At 43.9% G+C, this 27,365-nt stretch overlaps 1 protein-coding gene across 3 annotated transcripts in view; it reads right to left on the minus strand.

Moving 5' to 3' along the window:
• Positions 1-1,790: 1,790 nt before the first annotated feature.
• Positions 1,791-27,365, minus strand: part of sympk (symplekin) — a 37,885-nt gene continuing 12,310 nt past the window's right edge. For all 3 annotated transcript variants that reach the window (XM_034202079.1, XM_034202082.1, XM_034202080.1), the window contains exons 10-27: positions 22,918-23,069; positions 22,683-22,833; positions 22,171-22,387; positions 21,064-21,214; positions 19,500-19,735; positions 18,333-18,414; positions 18,132-18,245; positions 17,748-17,895; positions 16,657-16,817; positions 14,117-14,225; positions 13,861-13,961; positions 13,633-13,723; positions 4,772-4,873; positions 4,285-4,472; positions 3,667-3,843; positions 3,441-3,575; positions 2,712-2,879; positions 1,791-2,173 (exon numbers count right to left, since the gene is read on the minus strand). In XM_034202079.1, coding sequence (XP_034057970.1) covers positions 1,991-2,173; positions 2,712-2,879; positions 3,441-3,575; positions 3,667-3,843; positions 4,285-4,472; positions 4,772-4,873; positions 13,633-13,723; positions 13,861-13,961; positions 14,117-14,225; positions 16,657-16,817; positions 17,748-17,895; positions 18,132-18,245; positions 18,333-18,414; positions 19,500-19,735; positions 21,064-21,214; positions 22,171-22,387; positions 22,683-22,833; positions 22,918-23,069 — 2,666 coding nt within the window. In that variant the 3' untranslated portion in view covers positions 1,791-1,990. The remainder of the gene's footprint in view (positions 2,174-2,711; positions 2,880-3,440; positions 3,576-3,666; positions 3,844-4,284; positions 4,473-4,771; positions 4,874-13,632; positions 13,724-13,860; positions 13,962-14,116; positions 14,226-16,656; positions 16,818-17,747; positions 17,896-18,131; positions 18,246-18,332; positions 18,415-19,499; positions 19,736-21,063; positions 21,215-22,170; positions 22,388-22,682; positions 22,834-22,917; positions 23,070-27,365) is intronic.

Genomic DNA, 27,365 nt, shown 5'->3' on the forward strand with positions numbered 1-27,365 from the left:
AGCTGTCGAAGTTTTAAGAGAATGAATAATTGCTTTGGTTTTTAATTCCGATATGGGTTGAATGCAAAAGGACATCTTACTTTCGTCGACTTTGATAATATGTTCTGCTCTCAAAGGGAAGTTCTGTGCAATCTCATCTACAGAGTTGATCAAATATGTATTAAAAGCTATGGCAAGTTGTTCTGGGTCTTGCACTAGGTTACCATTCTCTTTTAGTTCTAGCTGCTTTTTTGGCCTGTGCTTGATTCCCAGTAAGGTTTTAATCTGTTCCCAAATTATTTTAGTGTTACCTTTTGCCTCATTAATTATTGTTATGAAGAAGTTGGCTTTTGCCTTTCTGATCGTTTGAGTTACTTTGTTACGTAATGAAGTAAACCTATGCCTGTCAGTAGTTCATTTAGTTTTCAGTGCAAAGTCTCTTTCCTTCATCAAGTTCAATATGTCCGTATTGAACCAAGGAAGTGCATTTGATTTTGTATGTGTCCTTTCTTTTAATAGATATCTAACGATTATAGCTTGAGTCTGTCTGATTCCCCAAACAGCTGCTTCTATATACTTGCTGCACATATAATACAAATAAACAACTCCATAAACACACTTTTGCTGATATTTGTGTTACTGCTGGTGATGTTAAATAACATGATTGATTTCCTCTGTCTCAATGATGAAAGTTATAATAATAGAAGACATGAAGCTGCAGAGAGAGGATGGATATATTCTTACCTCTACTTTGTGATAAGATGAAAATACAATACTACATTGTAATTGTTAAACACATTGTTTATTTCATTTACTGAGGTTGTAACCATTATTTACAACATGTGTACATAAGCAGTGGAATAATAGGATATCTCTAGGTCATTTAACTGTCTTCAGTTTAATTTAATTAATACAAAAAATGGGTCATAGAAAATGTTTAATTGTGTATTTCAGCAGAGCGGGGGGGGGGGGCCGGTGCTGCTGGACCTGGGGTCAGTGGGACATCCTCTGGGCAGGTTTAGGGGAAGAAGGAGAATATAAACTGTTATAATCACAGCTATTAAGATTAGAACACTAATATTGTTAACAATCAATCTATATAACACGCTTTTGTTCCTTTAAAAAACATATTGTTTTATTAGTACAGAAAAATTAAGACTTATTTTAAATATGATTAAATTACAGCAGCTATATATTACTTGTTAACTCACTTAATGTAACATTACTGGGGGCTAAAGGAACAGCTTCATCTTATTTATCTGGCCATGGTTCTCTTTATTTAATCTCCGACGGTGATCTCCAAAAAATGTAAAAGTAAAGTTTCTGGATCCTTTTCAGCTAGTTTGCTAGCAGGCTGCTGGAGCAACGCAACCGAACAGCGCGTATCGTGACGTAAATACGAAGCGCTCCGTAGGCTAGACCGTCTCATTTCGTAGGCCGCTCGGTCCAGCCTACACGGTCTCGTCGGCCACATCCTGCGTCGACCGCGTAGCGTAGCGTACCCCGAAGGATACAACCCCTGAATTGAGACACGGCCTGTGTGTGCGTGTGGGGAGTGTTTCCACTGTAGCGCCCGGTACCTTAATGGGAAACCCTACATGTTTGAGCACCCTCTATGAAACGTCAAAGCACCGTCAAAGCAACCCCAAAAGAAAATCTCTCGCGCCGCGGCACATGACGGTTTTGTGTGCCCTCCCATGAAAAGAATATGCCCTCTCTGTAGATTTGTTCTGGCGCAAGGTCTGGTAGAGAGAACATTATTTAGCTACACAATTTAAATTAGCAGATCACAGTAAAGTATAGCAGACAAATTGAAGCATTCTTTTTCTTTATTTGCCAACGAATCATCACATTAAAAGTATATTGAATCCATATGCACAATTATCTTGATATTTTTTCCACAAAATGATTTTTTCTCAAGTACAAAAAGAACAAAGAGCTTCCTCTTAACCAGAAATCCTGGAAAACATGAGTTTGCAAAGACAGAAATGTGTATGGAGCATGTGTTTTGTCATTCTCCATTTTCGCTGCCGCTCCCGCTCCCAGGCCCTGTGACCTCAGCCTCCCCAGGCTGTTCGGGCCCGTGCAGGTCTGAGGGCTCAGCTTCCATCGGCTCCTCCACTGCTGCTGGTTCAGGGGAGGGGGTCGGAGTTGGCGTTGGCCTCGGGGTCTCGTCTTGTCTTGTCAGCTCCTCCTGTAGAGAACCACGAATAAGCTTAAAAGTCAGTACTTTTGATGTTGTGTTATAGACATTTTTATTCTATCGTGGTGTGTAAAATATAGGTGCTCCATTCTAGACGGCTTGTTTCTGATCAAAATGAATGCACTTATAATTTCAGTCAGCATAGAGTAGTTCTTTGTTCATAGAAGTGCACATAAATCCAAAAGCTTTTGTTATCATTTGAACTCATTATGAATTAATGCAAAACGGTTTGGTTTTAAAGATGTGCAACAGCTTGTTTCTACTAAACTTCTGAACGGTTCACCCAAAAATAATTAAATGCACATTAACGTAATGTCATTTATATTTTAAAGAAAATGTCTAAAAACATTCAATTCAATAGTCAATCATTGTTTTAAGAAAGAACACAAACATTTAATTTTTCAAACTTTAAGTAATTAGAATTGGCCATGACATTTGCAATGGGTGCATCTCTAATGCTAAAGCTAATGCTAAGGTGTTCCAAACATGTGAAAAGATCAATCAAATGTTTATTGTCAATCTGTACCACCTGGGATTCAGTGTCCCCAGCCTCCTCCTGTATCCGTGGAGCAGACTCCTCCTGCTCCATCGGCTCCTCCTTCTGCTTCATGGTGCTCCGCTGCTCCAGCTCTCTTAGGGCTGCAGCGGGAGCCTCTGCTTCCACTGGGACAGAAACCGAAGCAGGAACTGGCTCCATCTGAAAGAAGAGGATACCAGTGTGTTCATGAGGTCTGAGCAGGTATACATATGGAAGTAGTTATTGTAGACATGATAATGTGGCCTAGCTCACAAGTCTGCAGTTTTTGTAAGATGATAGTTTGCTCTCTGAATACTATTTGGTCACATATCAACTCCATTAGTTGCTACAGCAAACAAACATTTGTGTGTGATTTTTATGTACAAATATTACAAGATCTATACTTTTACATAAACTGCAAGACATTTGATATATATACCAATGTTCCAGTGTGCCATTCATCAGTAGAATAATAAAACCTTTGAGTAAGGGTTTGTGGTTATGGAGCATGTACTGTGAATATCCCAAACAATTCCTACTGAGATCAAGCACAAGCAAACAACTTATGGGTAAGTGATAGTTTTACTTTTTTGAGACATTGGTCGAATTGGGTGAACACGGAATGACCAGCAGTGTTTGTAATACATGACACCAATTAACGATTCAAGCAAATCATAATACCTGTCATGGAAAGATCAGAACAGTTTATGGGGGGGAAAGTGTGCAGGCTTCATGGGTTACCTCTTGCTCTACGACAGGCTCTACGACAGGCTCTACGACAGGCTCTACGACAGGCTCTTTGACCACCACAGGCTCCGGTTCTGGCTTTTTATTTGCTTCCAGTACCGCCATGATGGAGGCAGGTATGTGAGCTTGCTGTTGCACAGAAAAACAGAGGGAGATGGTACATGATGAAATCCAGAGAACAGTAGAGTGTTGGGACTGTTTCAGGGGAAGCAGCTCTGACCTGGTGAGGGGTGAAGGAGAGGACATGCTGCAGGAGGGGCTCCCTCATCTCTGGGCAGCGCTCAAACACGCTGCTGAGCGGGGCGGCCGGCAGCTGCAGCAGCACGCTGTACGACTGAGGCTTGGTCCTCTGGCAGCACTTCACAAAGCCCTCCCATACCTTAGGATACTTCCACACCTACAGGGGGACACCACAGGATGTTGTGGTAATGGTGGAATATGGGGATTGATATTTATTAGCAGAAAAGTACAACTTTATTGGTAATCGTTTCTTAAGTGACAGAGTCTCTGACACGTCAAACACACAATATCTGTCATAATATTTATGTCTGCCACCAGTAGGGGTCTTCAATCAAAAAAAGTCAGAGTTTGGTGTTCTTGTGAAGTAGTTTACACATGTACAAAATCAGGGTTTCTCTAATGCTGCTTGAATGCCACTCATGTCAGCTCAGTTGTTTCTCTGATATTTCAAGATCCAGATGTCTGATGACAAAGGTCCTTTTTAAAATATAAGGTTAAAAAATAATCATCCAAAAAAGTAAAAAGAACAGATTGCTCTGAAAATCAGGAAAAATAGTGAGCGTAGAAACTGAATATTTGGCTGGAGCTTGGCGCTGACCTGCTTGACGATGAGGCGGGACAGGATGTTCATGACGAAGCCTCCCAGCCTGGGATACATGGTGAGGGACTGGATGACGGTGCGCATGAGCAGCATGGGAAGGGGGCTCTGCTCCATCAGCTGCTGCATCACCACCGCCAAAACCTCCGACGTGTACACATTCTTCTCCCCGAAGCACAGGTTGGTAGCTGTCGGTCACATGCAAAAAGAGACCGCTCAACTAACCGCTGAAAAAGTTTACCACAAAAAAAATCCATAGAGCTTCTAAAATAGGTCCCTATAGTGGCCAACATGCATACAATCTAATTATGAGGTAGTTGTTGCTGTACTCGGATTCTAAAAGCAGGCACTGATGATGTAGTGAATGAAAAAAAATGAATTTAAATAATTATATTCCACAAAACATTGCATTAAAGATGACAGTAACATCAGATTGAAGTAACAACTGCTGTTTGGTCTTGTTTGGATTAAACTCCTAATCACTGACCTTTAATGATAGATTTCATGTCACATTTGGTTGAGTCTATGTTGTGCAAGGCAATCAGCAGGTCTCCCGGGGTCAGAGGGGACACAGATGAACTCCCCTCACCTGAAATAAAACACAGCAGTCAGAATACACCCTCAGATAGAAGATAATAGAGCTCATTAATAACGGAATAACTAAATGTAAGGAATAAACAAGAATATTTGATATTATTTGTAATAACATTACTTATTACACAGCTTAGTTGTATACTCTATTCTGATTGGTCAATTCAGAACATGTGACAGGTTGTGAATACAGTAGTACAGATCGCTGTCAAGCACTATAAAGACCGTTGCTAAGTAGGATCAAGGGAGAGAAAGGAAAAGAAGTTAAAAGACAGAGCAATGGCCGTCAGATAAATGATCAGAAGAAGACAGACAGGAAGTAAATACTAACAGGAACACGGTATGGGCTACAGACAGGAAGTAAACACTAACAGGAACACGGTATGGGTTACAGACAGGAAGTAAACACTAACAGGAACACGGTATGGGCTACAGACAGGAAGTAAACACTAACAGGAACACGGTATGGGCTACAGACAGGAAGTAAACACTAACAGGAACACGGTATGGGCTACAGACAGGAAGTAAACACTAACAGGAACACGGTATGGGCTACAGACAGGAAGTGAACACTAACAGGAACACAGTATGGGTTACAGACAGAAAGTAAACACTAACAGGAACACGGTATGGGCTACAGACAGGAAGTAAACACTAACAGGAACACGGTATGGGCTACAGACAGGAAGTAAACACTAACAGGAACACGGTATGGGCTACAGACAGGAAGTAAACACTAACAGGAACACAGTATGGGTTACAGACAGGAAGTGAACACTAACAGGAACACGGTATGGGCTACAGACAGGAAGTAAACACTAACAGGAACACGGTATGGGCTACAGACAGGAAGTGAACACTAACAGGAACACGGTATGGGCTACAGACAGGAAGTGAACACTAACAGGAACACAGTATGGGTTACAGACACAAAGTAAACACTAACAGGAACACGGTATGGGCTACAGACACAAAGTAAACACTAACAGGAACACGGTATGGGCTACAGACAGGAAGTAAACACTAACAGGAACACGGTATGGGCTACAGACAGGAAGTAAACACTAACAGGTTAAACCGTACACCCCAGAGCGTGCACTACGCTCTGCATCAGCCAAACGACTCGTTGCGCCCTCGCTGCGAGGGGGACCCAAGTTCCCATCGGCGAAAACACGTGGGTTTGCTATCCTGGCTCCAAGATGGTGGAATGAGCTCCCCATTGACATCAGGACGGCAGATAGCTTGCAACATCTTCCGGCGCAAACTGAAAACTCATCTCTTTCGACTCCACTTCGAGCGTTAGAACGATTAACGAAGCACTTTTATACCAATAAAGGACTGGATTACCTAAAGCCAGTTGAGTAGCACTTGAAATGTTTGGCTCTATGAAACCTGATATACTTATATGATTCTGTTTTCTTCAAGGTTGTGTCTTCCTGGTCGAATGTACTTATTGTAAGTCGCTTTGGACAAAAGCGTCAGCTAAATGCAATGTAATAATAATAGTAATGTAATAATAACAGGAACACAGTATGGGTTACAGACAGGAAGTGAACACTAACAGGAACACGGTATGGGCTACAGACAGGAAGTAAACACTAACAGGAACACGGTATGGGCTACAGACAGGAAGTAAACACTAACAGGAACACGGTATGGGCTACAGACAGGAAGTAAACACTAACAGGAACACGGTATGGGCTACAGACAGGAAGTGAACACTAACAGGAACACAGTATGGGTTACAGACAGAAAGTAAACACTAACAGGAACACGGTATGGGCTACAGATAGGAAGTAAACACTAACAGGAACACGGTATGGGCTACAGACACAAAGTAAACACTAACAGGAACACGGTATGGGCTAGAGACAGGAAGTAAACACTAACAGAAACACGGTATGGGCTACAGACAGGAAGTAAACACTAACAGAAACACGGTATGGGCTACAGACAGGAAGTAAACACTAACAGGAACACGGTATGGGCTACAGACAGGAAGTAAACACTAACAGGAACACAGTATGGGTTACAGACAGGAAGTGAACACTAACAGGAACACGGTATGGGCTACAGACACAAAGTAAACACTAACAGGAACACGGTATGGGCTACAGACACAAAGTAAACACTAACAGGAACACGGTATGGGCTACAGACACAAAGTAAACACTAACAGGAACACGGTATGGGCTACAGACAGGAAGTAAACACTAACAGAAACACGGTATGGGCTACAGACAGGAAGTAAACACTAACAGGAACACGGTATGGGCTACAGACAGGAAGTAAACACTAACAGGAACACAGTATGGGTTGCAGACAGGAAGTGAACACTAACAGGAACACGGTATGGGCTACAGACAGGAAGTAAACACTAACAGGAACACAGTATGGGCTACAGACAGGAAGTAAACACCAACAGGAACACGGTATGGGCTACAGACAGGAAGTAAACACTAACAGGAACACGGTATGGGCTACAGACACAAAGTAAACACTAACAGGAACACGGTATGGGCTACAGACAGGAAGTAAACACTAACAGGAACACGGTATGGGCTACAGACAGGAAGTAAACACTAACAGGAACACGGTATGGGCTACAGACAGGAAGTAAATACTAAAGGCCCTGTCACACTGTCCCGAAATTGACACCCGATGGACACACGATAAAGGAAATGTTCAAATTCGGCTGTGATCGTAGCAACATCGGGCCATTCGTGAGGGCATCTTAAGCCATCGTATGACCGCCGGTGGAGTTTCTCAGGCTCCGGCAGCAACTTAGTGAGCGGCAACTTCGTAAGGCACTCGTGAGGACATCTTGTCAAATCGTGTCATCTTCGTGTTATCATCGGTGGCATCGGGCATTCGCCCTCACTCTGATCGGGGCGAATGCCCGATGGCACCGATGATAACACGATGCCCTCACGATGGCCTTAGGAAGGGCACAATTGACACACGAATTCAACACGAAAATGAACCTTCGCAAGGTCCTTCGGCAATTTTTTGGCATGCCAAAGATTTTGCCACCGCTCACGAAGTTGCTGCCGGAGCCTGAGAAACTCCACCGGCGGTCATACGAAGGCTTAAGATGCCCTCACGAATGGCCCGATGTTGTTACGATCACAGCCGAATTTGAACATTTCCTTTATCGTGTGTCCATCGGGTTGTTTTATTGCACAACAAAATCATGTAAATATATTATGTAAATAACCCAATTTGTGTTCTGTGAAACTAAAAAGGATATAATATATTATTTTGAAGGACAGTTGACAGGAAGTTGTTGTTGTTATGGAAACAACATTACGGAGAAAACGTAATATTTTCTACATATAACGACGGATAAAGTAAAGAACAAAGTCTGAAGATATCAGTACAGTATCATAGTACTGTAACACAATTGTTTTTGGTACTTTCATTGCAGTTGTATGTCTTAAATGTAATGTAAATGTTGCCTTCGTGTGTGCTTCGGGGCCATCTTCGTGCGAAATTCACAATTCCATATTCGTGTGTCCATCGGGTGTCAATTTCGGGACAGTGTGACAAGGCCTTAACAGGAACACGGTATGGGCTACAGACAGGAAGTAAACACTAACAGGAACACGGTATTGGCTACAGACAGGAAGTAAACACTAACAGGAACACGGTATGGGCTACAGACAGGAAGTAAACACTAACAGGAACACGGTATGGGCTACAGACACAAAGTAAACACTAACAGGAACACGGTATGGGCTACAGACAGGAAGTAAACACTAACAGGAACACGGTATGGGCTCTGTAGTGTTTAAGGACTTGTTAGTGGATCAGAAACTGTAAACAGACTTGGGCAGTTACAGAAAACATCAAACAGCGCTGCCGTAAAGTTTTTGTTGTTGCAGTTCCCTTCAGGCTGATCAAGATCCCTCCGCTTCGCGTCGGGCACTGTGATCACTGTGATCATTTTCCCCATAATGACCGCCTCGCTGCACATTATCCCTTACATATTCTAGCTATTAGTAGCTACAGGAAATCTAAATTATGAAGTGAAATTAAAGCTGTTGATAAAATGTGTAATTGTGGGAGCAGGGTTCTTAAAAGATAAATGAGCCTCTTGTGCTGATGGTAAATGTTGTTGTCCCTCAGGGGTCAGTACTGGGTCCACTCCTGCTCATCATTTACCTCCATCTTGGCACTATTGTTGCGTATATTTTACACCTCGTCAATACTGTGGAGATGTACAATCAGAATGATCAATCAATAAACTGGTGAAATAAACAGAGTTGTCTTGTCGGTTCAATATTTGAAGCGTTTCAAATGGTACAGGTCTCAGAGTACAGAGTATTCTGCAAGAGTGCACACAGAGGGAAGTGTGTGTATGAGTTTCATAGGACCTTGACAGTTTAACAATACTTCATCACCTGTCACTGGGCTGGAAAGAGAGATAAGCAACACCTTTCCAGAGGAACAGAAACTGTGCATTACTAATATAGGAAAAACAGGAACTTGTTCAAGACAGATGGAAGTGGGGAAAGCAGGAACTTGTTATGGAACAGGGAAGAAACACAGGAACTTGTCCAATACACTGTGTTTGACACCCAGACACACTTAAGGTTAATCATAAGTTTAGCAAGGGACATTAACTGAATACATCATCATGGAACTGCTGCATTTGGTTTTACCATATTAGGTAGCATGAAATTTGCCACTACAATCCCCTCTTTTGATCATACTTTGATCAATCATGAAAATAAAACAAATGACAGGATAGACATATAACACATCAATGAATACACCCCATCGCTGGTTTAAGTAAACATGTCACAAACATATCATGGAAAATAGCTGTTTTTTGTGGAGGACAGACTCCAAGACAATGTAAGCTATAATCATGTGTATTTTCTCCATTCCTGTTCATGTGTCTTCTCGCAATTATCACTGGCCCCGTGTATCTCGTAATCGCTATAACCGGCCTGCTCTCGTCTATCCCACATGCTCCACTGAGATCCAACATCTAGTTTCAGGCGGCCTGTGGAACTGCCAGTCAGCTGTTCCTAAGGCTGACTTCATCTCTGGCTACGCCTCCCTACAGACCCTGGATTTCCTTGCTCTCACTGAGACCTGGATTACTCCATCCAACACATCCACCCCAGCAGCTCTCTCCACTGCATATTCCTTCTCCCATACACCCAGACCCACTGGCAGAGGAGGTGGCACTGGTCTCCTGCTCTCTCCCAAATGGAGCTTTTCCCTCTTCAAGCTACCTAACTTCACTCCTTCCACCTTTGAATTCCATGTCGTCACAGTAACCCATCCTATACAGTTAACCATTGTTGTTCTCTACCGTCCACCAGGCGCCTTGGGGGACTTCTTGGAGGAATTAGATAATCTCCTCTCACTCATCCCTGAAACTGGCCCTCCCGCTGTACTTCTCGGAGACTTCAACCTCCAGACGGGGAAGATAGACGAACTAACATCTCTGTTAACCGCCTATGCTTTCTCACTGTCTCCGTCCCCACCGACTCATAAAGCTGGCAATGTCCTTGATCTCATATTCTCAAGGAACTGCGCTACTTCTAACCTCTCTGTAAACCCGCTCCACACCTCCGATCACTTCTTCATTTCATTCTCTCTACCCCTTTCCAAACATAACAAACTAATCTCTTCTCATCCTGCACCTGTCCGCCGTAACCTTCGTTCCCTCTCCTCCTCTACCTTTGCCTCATCGATGCTCTCAGCCCTCCCTTCCTCTGATTCGTTCCAACTCCTGCCTCCAAACTCTGCTGCAGAAACTCTCCTCTCTACTCTCTCATCCTCTCTGGACTCTCTCTGTCCTCTCACATCTCGGCAGGCTCGTCAGTCCCCTCCTGCTCCCTGGCTAAATGACGCACTGTGTGCTAATAGAACCGTCCTTAGGGCAGCAGAGCGGAAATGGTGGAAATCCAAACACCGTGACGACCTCCTAACCTATCAAGCTCTCCTCTCCTCTTTCTCTGCTTCGATCTCTCAGGCAAAAAGCACTTTCTTTCAAGATAAGATCCAATCTTCCTATTCCAATCCCAAAAAACTATTTTCCATCTCCACCCTCTTGGACCCTCCAAAAGCCCCTTCCCCCTCCTCCCTTCTGTCAAGCGACTTTGTTACCCACTTTGAAAAAAAGGTTGATGATATTCGCTCTTCTTTTTCTGACTCACCTTTACTCACCGCTGGGTCACCAGACCTTCCTTCCACCAACACACTAACCTCCTTTTCCCCTCTCTCTCCAAGTGAGGTTCTTACCCTCATTACCTCTGCCCGCCCTACCACCTGTCCTCTGGACCTCATCCCTTCAAACCTCCTTCAGACTATCGCTCCTGATATTCTACCGTTTCTCACCCATTTCATCAACACTTCTCTAACTTCTGGTCAATTTCCAAACAGTCTCAAGGAGGCAAGAGAAAACCCTCTCCTAAAGAAACCCACTCTCAACCCGTCTGATGTTATAAACTACAGGCCTGTGTCTCTCCTCCCGTTCCTGTCTAAATCACTTGAACGCGCTGTCTTTAAACAACTCTCCTGTTATCTCCATCAGAACAACCTTCTGGATCCGCACCAGTCTGGTTTCAAGGCAGGTCACTCCACAGAAACTGCTCTCATTGCTGTCACGGAGGAACTGCACACTGCCAAAACTGCATCCCTCTCCTCTGTCATCATCCTGTTGGACCTGTCTGCTGCATTCGACACGGTGAATCATCAGATCCTTCTTCGCACTCTCCAAGAACTTGGAGTTTCAGGCTCTGCACTTTCCCTCCTCACCTCATACCTGAAAGACCGTACCTACAGGGTGACTTGGAGAGGGTCTGAGTCCGACTCTTGTCAATTAACTACAGGGGTCCCTCAGGGCTCTGTTCTCGGTCCCCTCCTCTTCTCCTTGTACACAAACTCGCTCAGATCAGTCATTAGCCCGCATGGTTTTTCATACCACTGCTACGCTGACGACACCCAATTAATTCTGTCCTTTCCCCGCTCAGAGACCCAGGTCGTCGCACGCATCTCTGCTTGTCTAGCTGACATCTCTCAGTGGATGTCTGCTCATCACCTCAAGCTCAACCTTGACAAGACTGAACTGCTTTTCCTTCCGGGAAAAGATTGTCCCACTCTTGACCTAACAATCAACATCGGCACCTCAGTTGTTTCCCCGACTCAGACTGCAAGGAATCTGGGTGTGACCCTAGATAACAACCTGTCCTTCACTGCAAACATCGCTGCTACAACCCGTTGCTGCAGATACACGCTTTACAACATCAGGAAGATACGTCCCCAGCTGACACAGAAAGCGACTCAGGTTCTGGTCCAGGCTCTCGTCATCTCACGCCTAGACTACTGCAACTCTCTCCTGGCTGGTCTACCTGCATGTGCCATCCGACCTCTGCAGCTCATCCAGAATGCAGCGGCTCGTCTGGTCTTCAACCTTCCTAAATTCTCCCACACTACTCCGTTCCTCCGCTCCCTACACTGGCTTCCGGTAACTGCTAGAATCCACTTCAAGACAATGGTACTTGCGTACCATGCTGCGAATGGATCTGGCCCTTCCTACATCCAGGACATGGTTAAACTGTACACCCCAGCGCGTGCACTACGCTCTGCATCAGCCAAACGACTCGCTGCACCCTCGCTGCGAAGGGGACCCAAGTTCCCATCAGCAAAAACACGTGGGTTTGCTATCCTGGCTCCAAAATGGTGGAATGAGCTCCCCATTGACATCAGGACAGCAGATAGCTTGCACATCTTCCGGCGCAGACTGAAAACTCATCTCTTTCGACTCCACTTCGAGCGTTAGAACTATTAACGAAGCACTTTTATACTAACAAAGGACTGGCTTATCTAAAGCCAGTTGAGTAGCACTTGAAATGTTTGGCTCTATGAAACCTGATGTACTTATATGATTCTGTTTTCTTCAAGGTTGTGTCTTCCTGGTCGAATGTACTTATTGTAAGTCGCTTTGGATAAAAGCGTCAGCTAAATGCAATGTAATGTAATATAAGCATAAGAAGAGTGGATACTGAAATCATAGATTATATTGCAGTGTCAGAATCTGAATCGAACTCGGACACAAAAGGGGTTACCATATTAGGTAACATATGAAATTTGCCACTACACTATCCTCCGTCATCATAATGTCCACTTCTATTGTTAGGCCGATGATACACAGGTCTACATATACACCAAACTCAACACTGCCCTCCCCCACCTCTCTCACCACCTGCCACCAGGACTCCAGGAGCTGGATGAGTAGCAACTTGCTGAAACTCAACGGCAGCAAATCAGAAGGCCTGCTCATTGGCACCAAATCAACCCTCTCCAAAGCGCCACCCTCCCTGCCTCCAACCTCATCATTGATGGTTTCATCAAAAGCCAGGGAGCTGTAGTCCTGGATAGCTCCGTGTGTGTGTGTGTGTGTGTGTGTGTGTGTGTGTGTGTGTGTGTGTGTGTGTGTGTGTGTGTGTGTGTGTGTACACTCCAGAAGTTTCCCGTTTCTCAGCTTCTGTGGGCACATAGATGTCATGATGAAGCGTGTAATGCATCCTGGTACGTGTGACTTCAGGCATAGCTCTTTGAGCAGGAGAAACCAGCTTCTATATAGCAACCACTGAGCAATTTATTGCCTCAATGGACTAAATTTAGCATCAACTCCGACATCCATATAAGAAGCTGTCAAAGTGTTCCTTTATTGTGAAAAAAAGAACAGGGAGGCAGGTAAAGACTTTATCCAGGGAAGACTTATATGTATCTTACTGTGCTGGGTTCCTAAGAGACGGTTGAACACCTCCTTCACCACAATGGGGTTGAGTTTGATGAGCTTCGGGAGAGCCTGGATTACTTCATTCTATGGGAAAAGTGAAAGACGTCATCACAATGATCACGCGGTGATTGTTTGCTGTATGTGATGTGATACATTTTTTTAAAGTATAACTGGTTCCAAATCAGTTTACTAGAGCATTGATGCGAGTTGCAGAACTGTACCTTTTCGAGGCCGTTTATGACTGGAATCAGGAAACGTACATCGGGCACTCGTTTGTGGTACAGGTCTCGCACTCTCTCCACCAGCTCTGGAGACGGGGGCACTGCAGGAGGGGAAAGAACACTTATTCTTCTACATGTCTAGACTTTTCCTATCCGGACTTTATCCCACGGTGCTGTTGTTCCATGTTTGGTTTCATTCTCTATTCATTGATCCTAATTCTCCAGACAGATGTAAGGTGATGTTCAAACTTTTTACCTTTATCGGTCAGAATGTGCAGACAGCGCGTGACTAACGTCTCCGCCCCTTTAGGACAGTTTTCCACCAGCAGCAGCAGCTCGGGCGAGTTCATCCCCATCCCACGGATCTACAACAAGGGTGGAGAAAATGACTCAATGCTATTTTAAAACACCACAACTCAAGAGGAGCATTTGCATCATGTAAATGCATGTTTGTGCAATTGAGTGTTTTCCCCCAGAAGATGTTCTCCCAAAAATCACGAGTGTGCAGTTTTCATGTCACAGGTTTGAAACTGCAGGTGTGTTCTGGCTTTCTTTAGTTTTGAAAACAGTAAAGCATTTGCACTGTTCGCTGTAGTCTGCCATCACCAGTTAGAAAAACATGAAGAAATACAGTAGATAAACATCAAGTCCCACAGTCCGGACTCTGCCTCAGCTTAGTCATGCTGGGATTCTTATTTTTGTCTTGGCACAATCATTTAGTCATTGAGTTTAAATATTACACTTTTCCTTATTGAATAAAAACATTTATAGTGCTTCTATGTTTCTTAGCTGTTTACAGCGAGTTGTTTGTTTACACAAATATTGATGAACATTATTATTTATATAATAATCAGGGGTGCACATAACTTTTTTGCCCTGGTTCTCAAAGGAGCACCTGGAGATGTTGCTTGGTGCTCATCCTTAAAATGAAATAAACCGTAACTTTTGAGGGGCTCTTGACTTTATTTGCCAGACACACGGCACTGAACACACATGCAGAGGTGAACACAGAACACACATGCAGAGGTGAACACAGAACACACATGCAGAGGTGAACACAGAACACACATGCAGTGGTGAACACAGAACACACATGCAGAGGTGAACACAGAACACACATGCAGAGGTGAACACAGAACACACATGCAGAGGCGAACACAGAACACACATGCAGAGGCGAACACAAGACAACATTAGCACGACCAGTAATCCTACAAGCTGTCATCACTACCCTCCTGACTGTTCTCCTCACTGTCTTCCTCTCTGTCAGACATGGTAGCTGATGATGTAGGCCTACTACTTCCTCTCTGGTTGAGTCTGTGATTAGCTGCTTGCATCCACAAGTCAACAGCTGGGTTTGGGTTGAAAGTCTCTGTTGTCATCTTAGACAAGTGGATGTAATCAAATAAGTATGTGAACATAACCAATAACCTACCATAGCCAATAACAAATGAAACTTGTTTTATTTGTGTTGTTCATTCATATCTTATTTTACCTTAACATTTATTTATGCATTTTTTTTTATCTCTCCAGTTTGAAAGGATATTTTTGGTTACTGTCCTATAGTGTACATTGGAATGATTTCAAACCTAAAGTGGGTTATTGAACCTGAAGCTTGTTGCTTCTGCCCTCCTCGACTACGGTCTGGGAGCCGACAGGAAAGTTCAACAGATGGCCAGTCCGCCCCTTTGTAGCATATTATTTCGATGAGCAGATCGCCACTGGGCTTTCAACTAAAGACACAGCCACGCAAAAACTGCGGCATTTGTACAGCTCCTTATGGGTACTGCAATTTGTGAAGTGCTTTCCTCCGTGGTGAAACGATCAGCACCACGGAGGAAAGCGGCAGAAAGTCACCTGGAGATAAAGAGAGCGGGGCTGCGCTGCGTGCATGGCTTCCTTCTGCAGGTAACGGGGAGACGCGCTCTGGCAGCGGTCTCGTTCAGGATCCGAAGATACTATTTAAATATTTTGCACACTTATTCCACTTATTCCTAGTGTGCCACTGGTTACGGTGCCGCGTGCCAATGCTGGCACGCGTGCCAGGGGTTGCCGACCCCTGATCTAAACACTCAGAGTCCTTTACCTCACTGAGCTGTAGTCATCAGCCTCTCAGTCTGACTAGAGAGGACTCTCCCTCCACATCATTGTAGAAACATCTTCTTCTTATATCCATTAGAGCAGCTAGCACCAGATGCTAATAACAACAGCGCTGGTACCGGTGCACCCTCCCACGCTCACTCGCATTTTGGCTGTGAGCTGCGGGCGCCAGATAAGCCAACATCCCCCATTTTCATCACTTACAGCGCCCATCGTACAGGGCAAATGAAACGTGTAACCGGGGTGAAAAGGGTGTTACATTTACTTAATTATGAATATTGTTACATCAAGGCCGAAAATTAGGATGAGCACCAACGGTCAAAAATGTTTTTTTCTCTCCCAGAGCTGCCAGCGCAGCGCCTCCACAGATCTGGCGCCCTATAGGCGAACATCTATAACGCCAGTGCTACGGGCGCAACTCGCAAATATCTTTCTCTCTCTCCTGTTTTCCCTTCTCTCTTTCCCTCCCTCAATGCTGGTACCTTATATATATATATAGTCTATGTTGGTACGCAAATGCGCCTTTTTTCAAATGACCCGGTGCTCTTTTTTTGGCGGAGGTGCGCATGCGCACCAGTTATGTGCAGCCCTGATAATAACAATAATTGAAACAGGGTTCTTTAAGAAGAGCCAAACACTGGAGCATTCCTCAATGATCAGTGAAAGAGTCAGCTGTGCTGAGAGTGGGAGACTCACAGGCTGCTCAATGGCTCGCAGCACGCTGCGCTTGATGTCAGCGATGGCCTCGGTGTAGACGGACGCCAGCTCGTGGACCAGCCGGTGGTTGAGAGGCAGCAGGGACAGGTAGAGGAAGAGACACTGTCTCACCGTCTCTTCAGTCCAGGGGGCAGCCACCTCTGTCTCAACAAACACATAACAACACTGAGAGAGGACAGGACATTGGGGAAGTGCTGCTTTGTATTTCTTCTTTGTGAATAATTACTAAGGTTGCCCTAAACACACAACCTAACCACATCCAAACACATCAGTGTTAAAGAAAATGCATTATGTAGTTAAGACCAGTGATATTCACATATAATTATGTAAATGATGCTGTATGATGTCCTTTTGTTGTTCTATTTATGTTTCATGTGGAACTACTTGAGCAGGTCTCCCTTGGAAAAGAGATCAATGATCTCAATGGGATTTATCTGTATAAATAAAGGTTTGAAATTAAATGAATATTTAATTGGGTAGGAAATAATTGATCAAACATAAGGCGCGTTCACACCGCAGTACTTTTCCCACAGAGGTTCATCTGTACTTAGTTCATGAGAACTAAAGAGTTCTCATGAACTAAGTACAGATCGCGTTCACACTGGAAAAAGTCCCTGGGGGAGGATTAGGCAAATTAAGCCTCTGACGTCACTTCTTCTTCTTCTGCTTTGGGTTTACTGGCAGGCCGCAAACCACTTCACGGCGTATACTGCCGCCCAAAGTCCCCGGAGTTCACAAAACTTTTTGGGAGTTTTACGGGGCGTGGTTTGCAATCCGCCCAGCCAATCAGACATAGGAACCTTTTTCTCCCACGAAAGCCCCTGCTCTGTAGCAGGGACGGAAAAGGGGGTGAAAAGGTTCTGATGAACACATTTTAGTTGCGGCTCTTTTTGGTGTGAACGCGACATTTCGGAACTATATCGGAACTAAAGTGGGAAAAGTACTGCGGTGTGAACGCGGCTATACAGTCTAACAAAACTGCAGTCCGAGGTCTAAAAAGGTTTTGAAAACATGAAGTCCGTTACAGCTATGAGCAGTACTACTGGGATCATACTCAAAATTCTCCTCACCCGTGTCCTTGTCAGCCCCAAAGAGCAGAGATGGAGGGTTTGGATGGACCAGAAGCTGCATGTAGTTCAGGGCAAACTTCTCAATGTAGTCCCTCAGCTGATCCTTCTCATACATACGCTTCAGAAAAGCCAGGGCAGTGGTTCGCACCTAAAGATAAAACAGCCTTTGAAAAATATATCACTAAATTGCTCCTGTGGGTATTGTCCACAGTATTCAATGTATAACATGTCTAATATATGTAATATAATATAATGTAAAGCGCTTTGAGCACTTTGAAAAGCTACAAAATAAATACAAGAATTAGTCCTTATTAATATTATCACAGGGACAAACTAACTGTGGACATGTGATTTACAGAGGATCCAGAGAAGTGATGTTATCACCTTCTCTTTTTCATGTGAGCTGAGATCCAGCAGGACGTGCAGATACTGGAATTGCCGTGAGGGCCGTTTGACGATCAGCTCCTTCAGAGTGGTCATACCCAAGTAGACCCGAGACTGAAACAAAGGTTACAACACACAGTTGAGCAGACGTACGGGGGGCTCGCTCTGTATGAGAAGCTGCGTCCACATCACGTCACTTACCTCGTCCTCACAGTACCGGCGGATTACTTCCAACGCTGACTCCGTTATAAGGGGAGCCTCCAGTACCAGCTTGGTGAAGAGTCTGGGAGAGACAGAATATTTGGCTGTAGGTAGGTTTACACATACAAATCATTTGCTTTTGTGTAAATGGTACATACAAAGACACAGGAACAATACTTCATTTTTTTCTAAATAAATATACAATACAAATTGTACTATTTTTTTAAACTATTTTAAAGACTTTGGAAACAAATTAAAAAAAGACAATATTTTCACAAAATATGTGAGAAAGTAACAGCATAAGCACTCCTCTGTGGAAGCAGTCTCCAGGCAGTGCTCATGAGACACATCTAAGGATAATAGATTCATAAAGCTCATAGTGAGGGCAGGCTCAGTCAGGGGACTGACAGACTTTCAACTTTAGCCTCAGTTCTCCTACTCATAAATGGATGTTACTAACTCAGCGTGGGGGATCATCCCCAGTCTGTGATTCTCTCAGCTGGCCCTTATTAAAAGGTAGCGTCTGGACACACACACACACACACACACACACACACACACACACACACACACACACACACACACACACACACACACACACACACACACACACACACACACACACACACACACACACACACACACACACACACACACACACACACACACACACACACACACACACACACACACACACACACACACACACACACACACACACACACACACACACACACACACACACACACACACACACACACAATCTGTTTTCCCGTTTTGGTTTAAAAAAAAAAAATCGTTTTTTTGGTTTTCCGAAAAACCAAAAAACGACACCGGGTCTTTTTTAAACGTTGTTAATATGTTTTGGATGCATATTGTTCTAGTATTTGTTCAGGCTGTTACATACAATTAGCCTCTGTTGCTACCTGCTGGTGGTGAGTAAATATTAAACTCCTCCTCTGTGGCTCTCTCCGAGGTTTCTTTGTGTGGTTTGTTTCGGGTTTTGTTTCGGGTTTTTGTCTTGAGTGATGCAAGGGTCTAAGGACAAAGGGTGCTGCAAATACTGTGAGGCAATTGTGGAATTGTTTATATTAGGCTACTAAATAAATACATTTGATTGATTGATAAAAACATGCTGTGAACATGCGAGGATGACAAGTGTCTCACCCATCTCTCTGCTCGGGTTTCTCCTGCAGGCCGGACAGCAGGGTGTAGAGGCAGTGGTCGTAGCTGTCCAGCAGCCCGGTTGGCAGGTGGCTGAGGTAAGTGTTGTACTCTTGGTAGAGGAGAGAAAAAGCCAGGTCACTCCTGGTCCTGATGTCCTCCAGGATAAATTTCAGCACGTCTTCTTTCATCGTCCCTTCAAACTGTGTTACAAGCTTGGAGAGGAGCTTCACTCTGACCTGCCAAACAGATTTACCGTGGTTATCCTCTAAAAACAGGCACTGTGCTTATTTGGATGTTTTGTGGTGGGGTTGTATGAGGTACTTCTCTATAGACATTACATGGCGGTGGATTACAGCGCCATTCTGGAAAAACAGACACGAGTAACAGCAGGAAGGGAAGGAACACACTGCCGTGAACAGGGACGGCACGTTTTAGCCTTCTAAAAGATGTCACCTTTCTATCAGACAGCCCCACCCAGCGAGGAACTGAAGTTAGTTAGTTTGTTACTTTGGTGAATACGAACTATTCAAAGACTCACAAAAACACCAACTAACTAACCGATAGAGGCAGCTGTAGACCAGAAACCCCTGTGTTCTTTGAGGTGTTATTGTTAATGGAGTCTGGTAGCTTTGGTGAGAGGAGAGATAATGTAAGGTAAAGCTGTGAAAATATTCTTAAACTAAATAGCATACACTGAATTTGATGAAGATGGCACCGTGGATGGCTGCCGTGTCTCTAGCTTCTCTCCAAGCTTTTATTTCAGTGTTTGCTCGTCGGTGTGTATTTTTTACTTTTTTCACAACATGCGAGCCGACCAAGCCAACTCTGCCATACATATGGTAGAGAGGAACTACTACGCATCAGAAACTTGGTGGACAGCAGTCTATCACCGAGACCCTCCCTCCATGGAGGACCTCTACTCCCAGCGGCTCAGGAAGAAAGCCCTCAGGATTACAAAAGACCCCCAGCCACAAACTGTTCTGTCTGCTGCCGTCTGGCAGGCGGTACCACAGCATCAGGACTAAAACCACCAGACTCAGAGACAGTTTCATCCCACAAGCAATAAGACTGTTAAACACCTGAGCTCTGTTAAGTGCCTCCATAACCCAAAGCATTCATCTGTTTGCATCTTAGAATTTATGAATCTATATAATTATTTAATTTCATCCTACTGTAGAATATTTAATTTTACATTCCGTTTTTGTATACATCATGTTCTATTTACGTGTAGACTTCTTGCATTATTGTTTGTCTTATATAACTATGTTGCATTGTTGGAGGAGCTCGGGAGATAAGATTTTCCTTGCCATTTCTACACTTACGCTTATGTTCATATGACATTAAACTTTGAATCTTGAATATTTTGTAGGCGTCTTCAATACGTTCCCAAAGCAGTTGACTGATTGCTGGTACTCTTTTGGTTCTCTTCTGCCTATCTACTGTACACTGACTGAAGTAGTTCATACAACCCCACTTTCAAACAATCCACAATCCATTTAATAAACCTCAAGTGCAAATCAATCATCGTAAAGGAAATGAGAAATGAAGCGGGGTGGTTACTTACATGTGACATGCCGCTTTGAGCGATGGCCTTCTCTGAATGCAGGATGCGTTTGACGGCTCTGGAGGTTAACTTTTCGATCTGTGTGTCAGATAAAGGCTGGACCACATCTGACAATCGAAACACTTTTTTTCTTCCACTCGCCCCCGTCATTCTGAAACAGAACAAATTCACGCAGGGTCATAAGTAGGGATAGGTATCGTTAAGGTTTTAACGGTACTACTACTTTTATCGATCCGGTCCTTTAACATTACTCTTATCGGTTCTTTTGGAGAAAAAAATAAGGTAAACTAACTAAACAAATTGTGAACAAAACTAACATTGCTTTTTATTTTTAATGAAATGCATAATATTTCACATCAAAAGAAACAACAATGTTTTAACAAATCGTATTAAATAATGTGATGACAGAACTGAAAACAGAATAGCTGAAACTTTAACTAAATAAATAACTCAGTTTCCTCTAATCATTAACCCATGTTTGTATCATGTAGTTAACTCCGTGTGTTGCTGCTAGCATACATAACACCTGACGTGGAAACATTACTCGTGGATGGACCCGGTGCATTCCTCCGTCTGGATGTGGAGCACTTTTGCTAAATGTTTAGACAAATTGCTCGTGTTACCGCCCTCACATGATAAACACTTATTGCACTTTAGGCAACGAGCATCAAGACGGGTAAAGTGTAACCACACCTCGCAGCGCGTTCTCTCCGCCATCTCCTCCGTGTGTGTGTTGCTGTATGTAGCAGCTGCGTGTGTGTAAACTGGCCCGCCCCCTCGCAAGCAGGCGGGGGAGAGAGATCGAAAATACTACAAATAATAATAGACGCATTTTGCAGTCCTTTTGCGTATTAGAAACGGAGTTGGCGACATTAAAATTGCAATACAATGTTTGTGTAGCATAATACATACGACATATTTTTTACATGTCTCCAGTACCGATAAAAAGACCGCTAACGTCGGAGCTTAACGGTACCACGGTCTTTAATAATTCAGCCCCGGGGCCCATTTAATACCGGGGCTCGGTACCCATCCCTAGTCATAAGACGGACCTGCACAAAGAGGAAGCTGATAATACTTCTGTCCTTGATGTGGGCCAGGACTCACTTGGTTTGAGCCGTAGGAACGATGGGTTCAGGGAGCCTCTTGACTGTGGCGGGGGCCTCTGCGGGAACCTTTTCTTTTTCGTAACCCCCCACCACAGAGATGGCCTGTCCCACCATCACAGCAGGAAGTTTGCGCTTGATGAACAGGTCTTTGGACCCAGCTTCATCCTCGTTTTCTTTGCCTGCATCATCTTCTCTGGCTTTGCACTGCTCCAGTCCTAAGAGATCACATTTTTTAATACATTTTTCAAAGGTGGGTATTTGTGGCTGATACCAATATCAATAACAAAGGGTTTTATAACTTATTTATAGAGCTGACAATAACTTTTGAAGAGTTTTTAAATGAACATTAAATTTGTTTTACATATATAACATTTGAATAAGTTAAGATGAAGCAAGAAAGTAGAGTAGCATTTTAGAAAATGTCAATCTATCCCTTTAAGTTGAAAAACTACTCAAAACAGAACGGCAACATTTTAAGGCCCCCTCGTGCTGAATGTCTCTGTTGCTAACCTGGACCGATGCCAGCTGCAGTCATCTGCGTGGCCATCAGCCGGGCCAGATGTTTGATCTGGGCGTCGGTGCCCGCTGACTCCACAGGCGTGTATGTGGCCTGGAAGGAGGCCGGCATGATGTCTGGCAGATACACCATGCTGATGAGCACCTAAACAACCAGACAGATATGAGATGAAGAGTCACACAGTCAGTAAGGGAGGGACAAACAGAAATAAGAGAACAGGCTGCTCACCAGGTTGGCTACGTTCTCAGGGGACAGCAGCGGGTGCAGGAACTCCGCTGTCAGGTCGATGGCAGACTGGGCCCCTGGAACCGCAGCTGGTTTAGGGAGCGACAGAGGGGCCGGCTCCTCTTTGTCCTCATCATCTTCAATCAGTGCTGGCTCTGAACAGAAAAACACAAACCACAGAAATATTCCTGTTTAGAATTGTCTGCAGGCATCCAACACCTTCAAGACAAGCTCCAATTCCTCAGGTCTAATAAACAGAAAAATGTAAATAATGCATAGATATAACCTGAGCAGGTCAAATATGTATTATTTATGTTCAACCAACTACTGTCAATGCCAGTACCACACAGTGTTGCCAAGTGGGCGACTTAATCGCTTTTCAGACCCACTCAGGGACTCTATTTTAAAAATGAGTTGTAACAAGAAATGTAGCAAATTATTGAGACCATCAGGGAAAAAGCTGAATAATTGCCATGCATGGTGCTCAGAGTAAAGGCATTAAGCGGCTCTCTACCAGCAGCGCGGGCAGACAGGAAAAGGCTGGAAGTTATAATAATAATAGCTTGGATTTATATAGCGCCTTTCATGAGACCCAAGGTCGCTTTACAAAGAAGAACATAACAAAAACAAAAGGCAGTCAGACAACCAGTCAGTCAGACAACCAGTCAGACAGACTGCCATCTCCCAGGCGCCAGGAGCTGCTGATGGATGCCTTGACTTTCGCCTGGAAGAAGTCCAGGACTTATACGCATTAATGTCAGTGTTTCCCCTATATACATTCAGCAGCGGCGCTGCCAGGCAGGTAAAAAAAAATAAATATATATATTTTAAATTTGTTTTAATACATTAAAACAATAATACGTTATTCTCCCAGAAACCTGCAGGTCCACTGCAACTCTTACTACTTTTAAATCCAGGCTGAATACTACCGCTGCTTTTAATTTAAACTGAGCGGTTGTGTTTCGTTTTTGGTTAATGAACATTTGGGGCTAGTAACTAAAGGGAATCTTTAGAGGCTTCTCAATACTCTAATGTCCCCTCCCCGACTCCTCGGTCCTCCGGTAGTGACCCGGAAATGAATTTCAGCGCGCCATGTTGAAGGACATCTCATTTCTCTAAATGCACACCGAGGACCGAGCATCGAGCATCGAGGAGGCTCTCTGGAGGAGCTCTAACCGAGGATACACTGATGCATCCTCCACGGCTCCTCCGCGGATGCATTTCCGGGAACGGTGGAGGCGTGACGCACGGCCGGACTTATCTCAGCCAATGACAGCTCTGCATGCATCCCCTGGATATTATATTAGTAACTACTTTCATCGCGATGCGATGTGTCCAGTGAGAGCAGCTGTGAGGTCCGTGCAGAAAGCAGAGCAGTGTGTATAATATATATCACTCAGTAGAACAGGCCCACTCTATTTGCTTTAGTTTAGTAGATATCTACAAACAAAGAGTCGATATTTTTCTAAGATCATTTAGTGCTTCACATAATAAAATACACAATGGCTGTAGCCTGATTATGCTTTAGGAGCTGTAGGTGTGTGTGTGGTATAGTGCTGGGGGGAAACGATTATTTTGAAAACGATTAATCGGGCGATTATTTGATCGATTAGTCGACTAATCTAACGATTATTTTTCTGTTGTTCAATTCATAAAAAACGTAATGTAAAAAAACGTAATGTAAAAAAAACGTAATGTAAAATTATTTTTTTTCACGATACTGTGTCTCAGGGGATCTTAATATTTAAGAACCTATTAATGTGTTATACCAGATTAACGGAAATAATCTCAGCTAACTGACGATACAAACCATGTTTACCAAAACAAAACACAAGTCTCATAAGAAGCATCTAAATGACCCCTGAACGAAAAATGCTAACGGACATTGGCACAGAACTCAAGATAAAAGTACCCTTATTACTTATCGTAGCTGCACATACAAGATATCCGATTAAAGCTGAGACTCCACAGATTATGTAGGTACATAGTATCATCACTGAGTGATCCGGACTCGCGACAGGGGAAGCAAATACAGTCATCACAACACGTACCTTCACAGAGCTTCTAGGGAGATCGTTTTACCACCGTAGCTGTCAATCTGATCAAAAGACGTGTTCAATGGCATTCAAATGAGAAAAAACGCGGCTGAATCGGTTAATCCATAGGTTTTTAACGTCTATGTTTAAAAAAATGTTTGAATTTATAATCCATAATTCCATTTTATGTAAAAAATCGGAGAGCAAATGCTAGCTGCTAATGGTAGCCACCACAGCTAGCTGCTGCTTCTGCTAGGCCAGTGCTTCTCAAAGTGTGGTCCGCGGACCACTGGTGGTCCGTGAGCGCCCCCTAGTGGTCCGCGAGTATATTGGTAACATTTCACATTTGAAATAAATAAATAAATTTAAGTTTTCCGCATTCTCGCGGGAATATCTCCGCAATGGAGCGCGCTAAAGTTTCACTTTCGATTGCATGATATAGCCCAGCGCAACACCTTCATCCCATTTGCTGCCACTTGTTTGTACCATTTCCAGGCGATTTGTAATCTGTTCTAGAAAAACGATACGATTTTGGATATTTGTGGAGTTAGGTGGTCCGCGAGTGTTTTTTTATTGGTTAAGTGGTCCTTGGTGTGAAAAAGTTTGAGAAACACTGTGCTAGGCTATGCAGCAGTCTCAGTGAGATATAAATATATAAATATCTTTGCGTTTTGGACTAACTTTAAAATATTCCCATGCTTTTGAAGACCTAGGGCGAGATGTTTTCGTTTGGGGGCTTCGTGCGCAATCCTGTGAGGAGGAGTTGGTAGCCGTTTCAGTCTCCATTGTGTTTGAAGTGCGATTGCGAACTGCTTGTTGCTTTGGGTGACCCACGTGTGTGTAGCGACGCGTCGACGCGGAAATATGTCGTCGACGATATTTTGAAGTCGACGACGTCGACGCGTCGCTACAGCACTAGTGTGGTACAGTGTGTAGGTGTGTGTGGTACAGTGTGTAGGTGTGTGTGTGGTACAGTGTGTAGGTGTGTGTGGTACAGTGTGTAGGTGTGTGTGTGGTACAGTGTGTAGGTGTGTGTGGTACAGTGTAGTGTGTAGGTGTGGTGTGGTACAGTGTGTAGGTGTGTGTGTGGTACAGTGTGTAGGTGTGTGTGGTACAGTGTGTAGGTGTGTGTGGTACAGTGTGTAGGTGTGTGTGTTGGTACAGTGTGTAGGTGTGTGTGTGGTACAGTGTGTAGGTGTGTGTGGTACAGTGTAGTGTGTAGGTGTGTGTGGTACAGTGTGTAGGTGTGTGTGTGGTACAGTGTGTAGGTGTGTGTGTGGTACAGTGTGTAGGTGTGTGTGTGGTACAGTGTGAAGGTGTGTGTGTGGTACAGTGTGTAGGTGTGTGTGTGGTACAGTGTGTAGGTGTGTGTGGTACAGTGTGTAGGTGTGTGTGTGGTACAGTGTGTAGGTGTGTGTGGTACAGTGTGTAGGTGTGTGTGGTACAGTGTGTAGGTGTGTGTGTGGTACAGTGTGTAGGTGTGTGTGTGGTACAGTGTGTAGGTGTGTGTGTGGTACAGTGTATAGGTGTGTGTGTGGTACAGTGTGTAGGTGTGTGTGTGGTACAGTGTGTAGGTGTGTGTGTGGTACAGTGTGTAGGTGTGTGTGTGGTACAGTGTGTAGATGCGGCGGACAGACGGGTCTCAGTTGGTTTGTTGTCCTCTGCTTACTTTTAATACTTGTAAATACAACTTTTGGCCCGTAATTTCAATTCCCCATTTCAGCAATCAGAGAGAGGGGGGGGATATATCCAGTCTCTGATTGTGTTACGTTATTATGAGAGTGCTCTCATACTTTAAATTGTATATATTTATATAAATATATATGTCCGCATCAGTAGCCTGTTATTGTCTCATTATACCGCACTGTCAATTAATTAAAAGTAAATATATAACAGGGTTTCCCACACATAGACTTTACTTGGGCGGGCCGCCAGGTATATTAACGGCCGCCCAAGTATATTTCGCGACCCATTTTGTTTTGTTTTTTTCCCGTCTGCGATCGATTAAGGCCCCGGCCACACGAGGACGATAACGGTCGTTTCCGTTACCGTTTTGTGTCATCTAGACCAGGGTTACTGCCGGGCCGCGGAATAGCCGTGAGTTTATTGTAACATTTACAGAATTCTAAATATATAAAAATATTTTATCATAATATTTTTTTCAAAAAGTGTTTAACGTTCACACCTATACCAGTCATATGATTTCATCCAGTGAAAGAAGGAAGTTACTTTATAGAAGGAAAGCCTCCTTCACTTCATGAAATGGCTGCAGCATCAGGAGGCAGCGGGACGTATACTCCGCCTCTGAGAAGTGCAGCACCAGCGCGCCGAGAGCTGTGCCTTTTTACGCACCGCCTTCGCTGTGTTTACCTTCATCAGAACAGCTGCAGGCTGCTACGTGTTAACCACACACAC

The sequence above is a fragment of the Gymnodraco acuticeps genome, unplaced genomic scaffold (assembly GCF_902827175.1).
Source record: "Gymnodraco acuticeps unplaced genomic scaffold, fGymAcu1.1, whole genome shotgun sequence".
Taxonomy (NCBI): Eukaryota; Metazoa; Chordata; class Actinopteri; order Perciformes; family Bathydraconidae; genus Gymnodraco; species Gymnodraco acuticeps.